General features: G+C 43.9%; 2 protein-coding genes across 4 annotated transcripts in view; one reads left to right on the top strand and one right to left on the bottom strand.

Annotated features, from left to right (window-relative positions):
* Window positions 1-5741: 5741 nt before the first annotated feature.
* Window positions 5742-11223, top strand: LG05H1orf74 (linkage group 05 C1orf74 homolog). The gene is made up of 2 exons (XM_048498311.1): window positions 5742-5840; window positions 8451-11223. Exon 2 carries the CDS (start codon window positions 8531-8533, stop codon window positions 9332-9334), a length of 804 nt encoding a protein of 267 aa, XP_048354268.1. The 5' UTR covers window positions 5742-5840; window positions 8451-8530; the 3' UTR covers window positions 9335-11223.
* TRAF3IP3 (TRAF3 interacting protein 3) overlaps window positions 9904-11223 on the bottom strand; it is a 41369-nt gene continuing 40049 nt past the window's right edge. For all 3 annotated transcript variants that reach the window (XR_007244641.1, XM_048498305.1, XM_048498306.1), the window contains exon 15: window positions 9904-10143. Coding sequence is in view for 2 of the 3 variants with exons in the window: in XM_048498305.1 (XP_048354262.1) it covers window positions 10054-10143 (90 nt within the window). In the remaining variant the exon portion in view is untranslated. The remainder of the gene's footprint in view (window positions 10144-11223) is intronic.

Here is an 11223-nt window from a genome sequence, read left to right as displayed (position 1 = left end):
AGTGGGACTAATAGTCATGATCAGCAGATTTCAACTTGATTACAAATGTAAATGATGCTTTCTGCTGAAGTGTACTGGTGAGGGTGTGTCCAAGTGCCTCACAAAACTGCAGTTCATTGTGAAACATTAGCTATACTCCAGCATTTGTCAGATGATACAAAAAGGTACAGGGAAGAGAAAGCACTACCAGTGTAGCTTTATTTAAGCAGTTTCTAAAACCAAGCTGCTGGAATATTGCTACAAGTGCAGTTTAGAGAATTGTAAATATAGCTGGATGTTTTGGTTGCTAAGCTTTTTGCTGCTATTGTTCTAAACTAGTTAAGAGCTACATCCTTGCATGTTAGCTCTTCGTACTGGTAACTACATTAGAATGTACCCATGTGGTTAAGGCCTTATCATGTCTACCTGGCTTCATGCTCTACTAGCGGTGAGTATGCATGATCAAAGCACATTGAAGGGGCACACACTAAAGTTCACTGGAACATAACATGGTGCTAAGAGGAGGTTGAAAACATCTTAATTTTGAAAGGGTGAAAGGTAGTTTGTGCGCTTTCAGTATTTTTCGTAATGGAAACTTGTAGTGGCTTCCACACAGTAACAACTCTTTGTGGAGCTCTTGCTGCTAATCAGAGGCATTTACAGCAGCAATGGAGCATCCAAAAGGCAGCTTTCTCTACAATTTGCTGCACTCAACTGCCCCCTCTGCCCACTTAGTGGAGAGCTTTTAAATTAAAAAAAAACCCCAGTAGTTGACATTTTGCCATAGCATTAAGCTAGAGTGAGATGTCAATTACTGGTTTTAATCTATAGTGATATGTTAATTATGTTTGATGATTGGCATATTGCTATAGATTTAAATTGGTAATTGATGTATTGCTGTAGTTTAACGCTAGAGAAATTATGTAAATTACTACCTTTTAAATAAGTCCTCCGGTGGTGGACAGTCAACCCAGGAGGAATGGGAACTGAAAACCATTCTGTACCTGTAGGCATGGAACTGAAAAAGAATTATGTGCTGCTAATTACTTCAGGCATGACAAGAGTAAGGTTGACCTTGGCACTAAAGTCATTGTTTAAAGCAAGGGGGAACGTAATGCTGAGGGTTTTAGTTTTAGACCAGCTCCAAGTAAGAATGTGGCTCTGAGAAGGACAGTGACCATTCCTGATAAAAGAAATACTTATAATCATCAGAAGAGTTGGTTTTTATAGCCTGCTTTCCTGTACCACAAGGAATCTCAAAAAAATTGCCTCCCCTTCCCCCAGCAGGCACCATGTGAGGTAGGTGAAGCTGAGAGAGTTGTGAGAGAACTGTGACTAGCCCAAGGTCACCCAGCAGGCTTCATGGGGAATCAAACCTGCTTCTCCAGATCATAGTCTGCTGCTCTAACCACAACACGACACAAACTCTCAACACCATTTACAGCAATATCTCACTTTTCCCGCTTGTTTTCATAGCTGCCAAATTACTCGATATTTCCTCTAAATAGTTTCAGTGGGGCTTGATGTACTGGGATTGCAATAAATTGAAAATGCTGGTGTCATGCTGGAGTATCTCCAACTTCCCCAGTACCCATAAGCAGGAATGTTCCCTAATTCTTCTGTAATTCTCTTCTTCTGATAATCTCTGATCAGTTTTACTATATATAACCTTCTGGGTTTTTTATTGAATTGTCCCAATCTGTACCTCACTAAAGTAAATCTATAATAACTGGCTTAGGGAACTGGAGTGATTCCCCTTCCTTCTCTCCTGTATTTGAACTCAGAGATTACCTCTCTAGAGCAGGGGTGTCCAACCTATGGTGCTCCAGATGCTTATGGACTACAATTCCCATCAGCCCCTGCCAGCATGGCCAATTAAAAAGGAGACCTCCAAGGAAGACTGCAGAGGAAGGCAATGGCAAACCACCTCTGCTAAATCATTTGCCTTGAAAGACCCTTGCTAAAATGCCCATGAGTCACCTGTGATTTGACAGCCCTTTATACATGCAGAAGACATAGGGCTGGTTTTGTTTGTTTCCAAAAAGATAAAGGGGTGACCTTCACTGGATAATACTGTCTGAAGAACCAACAGAGAGAAAGAGCATGGAAAAGAGAAGGGAAAGATCAATTCATATGTTGGACTGAAAAATGTATTTCCTGTAGCCTGCAATACAAACTGTGATGTAAGTACAGTTAGGTTCAAGTCCAGTAGGACTCAAGAAACCAAGAAGATTTAGAAGAAGAAGAGTTTGGATGTATATCCCCCCTTTCTCTCCCGTAGGAGACTCAAAGGGGCTTACAATCTCCTTGCCCTTCCCCCCTCACAACAAACACCCTGTGAGGTAGGTGGGGCTGAGAGAGCTCCGAGAAGCTGTGACTAGCCCAAGGTCACCCAGCTGGTGTGTGTGGGAGTGTACAGGCTAATCTGAATTCCCCAGATAAGTCTCCACAGCTTAGGCAGCAGAGCTGAGAATCAAACCCGGTTCCTCCAGATTAGATACACGAGCTCTTAACCTCCTACGCCACTGCTGCTCCTTTAGGGATATTTAGGGATATAAGGGAGATTTAGGGATATTTAGGGATATAAGATTTTGAGAATCAAAACTCACTTTAACAATGGGAGAACACTGACTTTCAAAATCTTACACCTCCAAAATCTTGTTGGTCTATAAAGTGCTACTGGACTTGAATCTAGCTGTTCTAGTGGTGGTGAACCTTTGGCACTCCAGATGTTATGGACTACAATTCCCATCAGCCCCTGCCAGCATGGCCAATTGGCCATGCTGGTAGGGGCTGATGGGAATTGTAGTCCATAATATCTGGAGTGCCAAAGGTTTGCCCAGGACTAATATGGCTACCCTCTGAAAGCATTTGATACATCAAGATAATTGTGACTTGCCTCCAATACTAATAATTGCATTCTTACTGTGATCTGGTGGCCCAACCTTAGAGAAAGGAATAGTTCCATATCCATTTTATCTTTAGCTATGAGTGTGGGGGAGTGGTACCGAAGACTCCCTCTGCCCCTTGATGTGTGCTGTCTGATCTGATTACAGCTTGGTAAATCTGCCTTGCCAGCTATGTTAAGCACTACCATTGCTTTTGGAGAAGGTGAGGTCATGGTTCTCCTTAAGTTATGTTAAAGAGTAGTCAAAACCTTGGGCCAAAGACTGATTCACTGATGGGACATATGCATGCATACCTCCTGCCGCTGGGGCTTGCCCACCTTGGTCTATCAATAGTTTTATCAGTGAATGCAGTTCTTCCGGAGTGTAAAATCTAATTTACTATCAAGCTGCCAAGTGAAAGGATTACCTTTTGTTGACTTTCTCTGCATGGCTCCTAGACTATCACTATGCTCCAAGCATGGGGCAAGCCTTCACCCTGCACGGCCTTTTATCTAGCATGCCTGAATGCAGTCTACTTTTGTCGGCTTTCTGGGAAGCCCCTCCCTGTTCCTTAATTCAGTCAGAGCTACGAAATCCATAGATTGTTATCCTGGACTCACCCTGAATTCCTGGATCTTATTTCTTTGACCTTTTTTGTGCCAGGTCCAGCTCTGCCTGGTGCAGGCAGGGTATAAATCTAATCTGCCTCCTGTAACTGTAGCTGCCCTGCCAACTAGAACTGTGTAGTCTTATTCTCTCTACTTGTACTGCCAACTCTGTTTCCCCTGTCCCTATCCTGGATTTTGGGACACTCACTTACCACTCAGGAACACTGCCTTACCTTATTTTCCTCTTGTGATATTTGGAAGTTCTGCCCAAAGCTCTCAATCTGTGGGCCACTGAAACAGACTAAAGTTAAAGTGATTTTGGTATCCTGGAACTTGCAGCATTAGAGAAAAAGAAATGGGAATATTTATCTCAGTCATTTTATTTGTCTCCATGCATCTGCACATGGTTGGGGAGTGATAAAGCTGGTTTCCCAAATACGGAAAGTGAGGTGATTCTGCTATCTTGAACCGAACTTCAACCAGACAAATGGTCCCATATTTTTAGGTGAGCATATCTGAGAAACCCTTATTTACTGTGGATTTTGAGAAGCATTTGGAGTTTTGTATTGAGTATCCAGTATGTGAGTGGTGTAGTTGGTCTAAGACTGGGAAGCCCAAATAGGTTTGTCATATCCTTCCTGGCAACTGGTAGGAGATTTTGATGGGTGGGTACAGGGAATGGCAGTGTGTGTGGGGGGGGTGGGGGGGTGGGAATGACGTCATTTCTGGTGTGAAGTGGAAGCAGTGGCATTATACTGGGGAGATGTTCTGTGTTTTCCACAGAATTTTGGGGAGAATGATAGAGCACCCCTCCAGTATGATGTTGGTCCTTTGGCATCATGCTGGAAGTGATGTCATCATGTGCACCAATCACTTCCCTTCCTTTCAGCCAGCTTTCTTCCCTAGCAAAACAGACAAATGTTGGTGGACAGCAGCAGGAATTGGAAGGAGAATGCTGTCATTAATTGTTGATGTTTTAAATTATGTTTTTATGCCTGTTTTAAAACTGTTGTTCACTGCCCTGAGCCCCTAGGGCCGGGGTGGCGAACCTTTGGCACTCCAGATGTTATGGACTACAATTCCCATCAGCCCCTGGCAGCATGGCGATTGGCCATGCTGGCAGGGGCTGATGGGAGTTGTAGTCCATAACATCTGGAGTGCCAAAGGTTCGCCACCACTGCCCTAGGGGGAGGGTAGTATACAAAACCAATAAAATAAAAATTAAGAGACACTTGAGAACCCTAAGACAGTAGTTCGAATGTCCACTTAGTAACAGATCAGGCTATGTGACTTCAGCTCAGTCACACACTCAGCCTAAGTTGCAATAAAAAGGGGGGGGGGAGTAGTTCTTTACATACATGCACAAAATATTTACTCAGATTGTCTCAATGAAGGAGTTAAAAACATCTTTTCTTCCCTCTTTCTTTGAGTGAGATTTAGGCCATTACGAGTGAAAACCCTTCCCCATATTTTTAAAGCTACAGCAGTAATTGTTGATGGCATATTAGGAAATTTAAATAATTTTATATTGAAAGAATTTTATGTAGATCACGATATATGGGCCTGCATCTCTTGCACAGACACATCCATTGACAAATCTACGCCCTGGTAACTGTGGTGTCATCTTTTGAGAAGAAAATGACAACTGCAAATGCAGTTTTATTCTTTTAAGAATCTTTTAAGAAAGATTTCAGCTTTTCTCAGAATAAACAACAGCCTCTTCGACTATACACATCCTATGTATTCTGCTGCGTGTGCAAAATGTAAAATGTTTTTCCTGTTGGCTGAAGTGCTTCTGGGTAAAAGTATTAACTTGTATAATGCTTTATTTACAGCTAAATGTGCCAGCCATTCGTAATGACTGACTACTTCAGTAGTAGGCATCTCCTCTCATATAGACTAAGATGTAGCTTCCCCACCCCCCATATTATTTTTAATAGATATTAGAAAATAAATAGACTTTAAATGGGTCTTAAACAATAATGTCTAAGTTTTAAACTGAACTACTCTTAGTTGTCAGGGGACAGCGTGCAGCCCTGCAGCGGAGTTTCTAGTCCAATCCGAAGCAGGGTTCGGCTCTGCTGTTTCAGTTGCTCTCCCTTGCCCTGTGCAACACATCGGATTGTTTTCGTACCGAGACAAACTCTCCGGTACTGACTGGCAGCTGTCACGCAACCTGCTTCCTCCCAGCAGCAAGCCACCCTCGCCCAGGTTGTCCCTTGAAGGGCCGGGGGGGGGGGGGGGGGGGGGGGCATCTAGTTCCTATTAGCGTTTCTGCGCTCCTCTGGCTGGGAAAGCGGAACTGCGTAATCTCCTCGCAATAGCAACTAGCGCGCATGCCCGTAGTAGAACTGGAGGCCGAGAGGTGAGGTTTACGACGAGGCTGGGTGGGGTAGAAAAAGATTCTGGGCGCAGCGTTTGGCCCATGAGGCGGGTCGCGTTGCCTTTTGCGTGCTGTATTTTTTTTTCCAGGCGTAGCGCTGCTTCTGTGCCCTTCGGTGCAAGGTTGTTTCTGCGCCCAGTGCAGCCTGTCTTATCAAACTAATGCTATATTCCATTACTGCGAAGTGCAGCGCCAAGAGGGCTGGTATTTCTCTACTGTGTGTGTGGACACTGCAGAATGGGTTGGTACCATGGACGTAGGTAAGGGGGGGGGGGGTTCTCGGGTTTGAACCCCCCCCCCCATTCATGTCCGAAGCTCCGCCCCTCCGTTTGTGGGTTTTTAAAACATTTTAGTGCTTTTTTGGTTTTTGGCCTGCAGGGGGCGCATTGTTTGGGCTAGCAGCACCAAACTTTCAGGGATTGTTTGGGGGACTCTCCTGATGATACTACCCAGGTTTGGTGAGGTTTGGTTCAGGGGGTCCAAAGTTATGGACTTCCAAAATGGGTGCCCCATCCTCCATTGTTTCCAATGGGAGCTAATAGAAGATGGGGGCTACACCTTTGAGGGTCCATAACTTTGGACCCCCTGAACCAAACTTCACCACACCTGGGATGTATTATCAGGAGAGTCTCTTATTGATACCACCTGGGTTTGGTGAAATTTGGTTCAGGGGGTCCAAAGTTATGGACTCCCAAAGGGGTTGCCCCATCCTCCATAGTTTCCAGTGAGAGCTAATAGAAGATGAAGGCTACATCTTTGAGGATCCATAACTTTGGACACCCTGAACCAATCTTCACCAAACCTGGGATGTTCTATCAGGAGAGTCTCTTATTGATACCACCCAGGTTTTGTAAAGTTTGGTCCAGGGAGTCCAAAACTATGGACTCCCAAAGGGGGTGCCCCATCCCCCATTGTTTCCAATGGGAGCTAATCGGAGATGGGGGCTACACCTTTGAGGGTCCATAACTTTGGACCCCTAAACCAAACTTCACCAAACCTGGGTGGTATCATTAGGAGAGACTCCTAAAGATACCCTGAAAGTTTAGTGCTTCTAGCTTAACAATTGCACCCCTGACAGCAGGCAACCCCAAATTTCCCAATTCTCCTTTTAAACCCAACCCCTTCGGCATGGATTTAAAGGGAGAAACTTAGGTCGTCAGTTTAGAAGAAGAAGAAGAGTTTGGATTTATATCCCCCCTTTCTCTCCTGTAGGAGACTCAAAGGGGCTTACAATCTCCTTGCCCTTGCTCCCTCACAACAAACACCCTGCTAGGTGAGTGGGGCTGAGAGCTCCGAAAAGCTGTGACTAGCCCAAGGTCACCCAGCTGGTGTGTGTGGGAGCGCACAGGCTAATCTGAATTCCCCAGATAAGCCTCCACAGCTCAAGTGGTGGAGCAGGGAATCAAACCCGGTTCCTCCAGATTAGAATGCACCTGCTCTTAACCACTACGCCACATTGAAAGTGATGCTGTTTCAGGGTGGGGGATAATCCACCCCAAAACAGCATCACTTTCAATGTTGTTTAACTAGGGACCCCAGATTCTCCCTTAAGGTGGATTTTAAAGGAGAATTTAGGCTCTCCAGTTTAAACAGCATTGAAAGTGATGCTGTTTGGGGATGGATTCCAGCATCACAGCGGCTGCCCGTGTGTGTGTGTGTGTGTGTGCAAAACTCAGATTTTGCACCAGGCTCCATTTTCCCTCTATGCCTCTACCCAGAGGGCAGGGCAGGGGAGTCTGCCATCCCCGACCCCGGAGAGCTGCTTTTATAAGCCCTAGGACAGGAGCGGGGCTTGGGGAGGCGTGGCCATGCCCTAGGGGCGGGTGGGAGTGTGGCCCCACCCCCAACCCCCCCTAAAAAATCTATACCTACATCCCTGGGTGGTACCCCACCTCCCTGGTTGTACCAGCGTCTGTTACAAGCTGTGGCTGTGTTCCCGGCCCCTTTCTGGGTGGTCGGCTGGCCAGAGAGGAGCCCCGAAGCTGCTGTATCGTTCCAACTGGTCCAGCTTAGGGTGGGTGGTGCCCTCCAAGCAAGGAGGCCCCAGCCTCGAACATTAGGTAACCCAGCATTTTGCTTTTTTGACCTGGTGCCAGGTCAAATTTGGGAAACGCTGCTGCAGAAGAAAGGTTCCACTGCTTCTGCAACAAAGTCCCTGTAACTCCTTGAATTTCAGAACCTCCTGATGCGTTCAGGGCCAGAGCTGCAAAAAGAGCTATGTGTCAGTAGGACATGTTGTGTTACTCTAGTTCTGTGAAAGAAAAACTGTTCTGTTCTGGAACTTTGCCTTATTCTGTTCTCTGGGTGTTCAGTACATCGCTTCATTGCTCTGTGCTTAATGACTGGCCACTCTAGGATCTAGCTCTATGACTTATTTGAAAACATTTCTGTCCCACCTCTCTTCCTAAGGATGTGTATGTAGTTTGTCTTTTACAAAGTACATGCATATGCACAACTGATCTGGATGAACACCTTCCCTCAAGATAGATGCTCTTCATACCTGAATTTCACTTGGTGTATCCGAGTTTCCTAAATGTGAAAAAGTGTATTGGATGTCTGTGCTTTATTAATTGCTGTTATTGTATACCTTAGGAACCTAACTGAAGTAGAATATTGTTAAACTCCTAATTTGAAAACAGGAGTTCTTCAGGTCCCGCCAGTCTGACTGAAGGATGAGAATGGCCAAACCACTCGCTCAACTACTCATTGCTGCAGCTCAGCATCATCTCAGTGCAGGGAAAAAAGGTTTATCCCGGTCTGCCTCTTTGCACCTGGCTGGAGAGATACTGGCTGTAGCTGCCAGCTTAAAGCCTGCTTTCCTATATGATTACAATTTGGCTGGATGCTCTCAGATCCTGAGCTACGTTCACCAGCTTCAGACAATCAGTGAGCTTGGATGCCGGCTACACATTTTGAGCATTGCTGACAATGTTCTGATAATCAACTTGGGCATGACGGTGCATTGGCTGGAGACACTCTTGCTTGAGAACAAAATTTCCTTCATTGATGTTTCTGCTGCTAGGACAAGTCCTGGCTTCTGTGACACGGCAGATATAGATTCCATAAAAGGACACATATATGAGATACTGAATCATCTTAAAGCACTGGCAGCAGACACATCCCAGGTCCTTTCCTCCAGTGCAGTCTTTTCTGCTGAATGGAATCTGTGTACCCTCTTTGGTGTATTGCTAGGCTACCCGGCAGCCTACAGTTTCCCAGCCGCAAAGACCTTTGGCAACTGCCTTTCTCTGGCACCGCTGAGGGTGTTCACTGTCCAAGCCATATTTTGCAGGATAAGTAATGATCTCAGAGTCCGACTTTATTCTTTCAGTGTCCCTGAAGACTTATACTCTGTTGTGAAAACTGGTATTAATGAGTGGTGTGAAAATCTACAGGATGCTTCTAGATCTCAGAAAGACTTTTCAGATCTTTCCATTACTACTGAGGTTGTAACTTTGGAGGCAGTGGCTTTGTAATGAACGATGGACTCTGATCCAGAGGCATGGACCAGTTTTCCTCTGAACATCTTTTTAATTAGCTCATCTAGTTGAATCTCCAAACTTATTTTGGAACTTCCTCACACTGAAGAAACTTGGGAATGTGATGTGAAGCTCCCAAATGAAATTAGGAACAAAATTGCACTCCTTTTCATAACCCTTATATTCTCCAAAATTGTTGCAGGATCCACACCCAGATTTTTATAGTGCAATCCGCTTTCCTTTGAATACACTAGAGCAGACTCTAAATACACTATCTTAGGGCTGCTTTCTTACTGTGAATCATTTACAGCCGTCCTAAGATGTGTTCTCGTTCAATACAATATTAATAGCCCCAATCCAAAAGGAACCATCTCCCTTTCTCCAGCCAGGATTGACACAGATTTCAATTCCTAAATGCCAAGTAACATATATAGTAGATTGTGGGATTTAATATTTCCAAAGCAGCAAGAGTGAAAATTGTGTTGACTGATACAGAAGCCTGTGGCTCAGACAGACATACACCCTTGGTAACATAACTTTTAATTAAAAACATCCACCACTAAAGCTGAGCAATAGCAGTATTTAATATTGGATTTCTTTTAGACCAACAAGCACAAAGAACAGTTCAAAATGCTGCAAGAAATATTCTTAGGATGTTTAGGACAAAACCAGCTAACTTAGAACAGCATAATGCAAAGTCAGTATCACAAGCAAAACTAGGCCAAGGATATATAGTTGGCTAAATAAGCTACTGTAGCTGTTGCCATCACCACCATTAGAAGGGGGATCCAGTGATCATGCCGTCTCTGAAAGAAAGGCGCAAATTAATCAGATCATAAGGGTCAACCCAATAATTTATCTGACAAAAACATATAGTCCCTCATATTTGAGCTACAGCGATTCTCTACTTTTATTTTGCATTTTAGTCACAAAAATCTGATCATTTTTATCCTGGTAGTGTTTGTCTGTGGGTGCGGTGATAGTTGGAGAATAGCATAAGAGGCAGCCATCATTTCTTAAAAGGCATCACACATATGGGGCTTTGGTTAAGGCCAGGTTGTATCTATACAAGCCAGTTCTATGACAAATTCAATGCCATAGTTCTCTATCCATCTGCCCTTCAGTAGTGTTTGGGAGCTGTAGACTGAAGAATACAGCTGCTCATTTTTTTAACTAGATGCAAGAATGTGTGTTTAATCCTGTGTTAGCTGTTCTTGTTGCCTGCTAACATCTGGACAAATTCATAGTATAGATTTTGAGTCCTCTTACGAAGAGCAAGTATCCAGAATCTTAAGCACCCCTTTCGTCAGCTCATGAAAGCAATAAAATTCCAGCTGCCTTCTACTAGACAGATTAGAATCCCAGGCAGGGCCTTGTTGGTAGTAGCACTGTAGTGTGGAATTGTGTCTTCCCCCAAATGCCCACCAAAGCCTGTTAGTAGTTGTTTTTAGAAGTTAATGCAAAGCTTCCCTGTTTGAACGGGTATTATGTGAATTATTTTTAAAAAGTTGGTAGAAGAAAATGCAAATAAATATTTTCAACCTCAAGTGCCAGTATCAAGTTTTCAAATATTGGTCCTGAACTGAGTTTTAAGTTCTAGCAAAAAAAGTTCTGCTTTTGGATAAGCAGATGTGCAAGATTTTCCTCCCTATAATGGTATTTTTATGTATTTTTGAATGATAAATTCCCAGGTTGTGCAACCCAGGTTTAAAGCTACTGTATCATGACTCATTATATTAAGAGGTGTGTTTAGTTTTTGAAATATCTTTGCTCAGGCTTTTGTTTGGACTTTGTTTAGAATATTGAGATTCTGGAAATTGTACGTTAATTGCAGACTAAAACAATTGTGGCAGCTTAAAATAAACATTTAAAAAGAACATCTCCTA

This window comes from Sphaerodactylus townsendi, linkage group LG05 (assembly GCF_021028975.2).
Source record: "Sphaerodactylus townsendi isolate TG3544 linkage group LG05, MPM_Stown_v2.3, whole genome shotgun sequence".
Lineage (NCBI taxonomy): Eukaryota > Metazoa > Chordata > Lepidosauria > Squamata > Sphaerodactylidae > Sphaerodactylus > Sphaerodactylus townsendi.
This window is presented reverse-complemented; position numbering and strand designations above follow the sequence as displayed.

Coding starts and splice junctions, on each gene's coding strand:
- LG05H1orf74 (XM_048498311.1), top strand. CDS start 8,531: ATGAGAATGGCCAAACCACTCGCTCAACTACTCATTGCTGCAGCTCAG.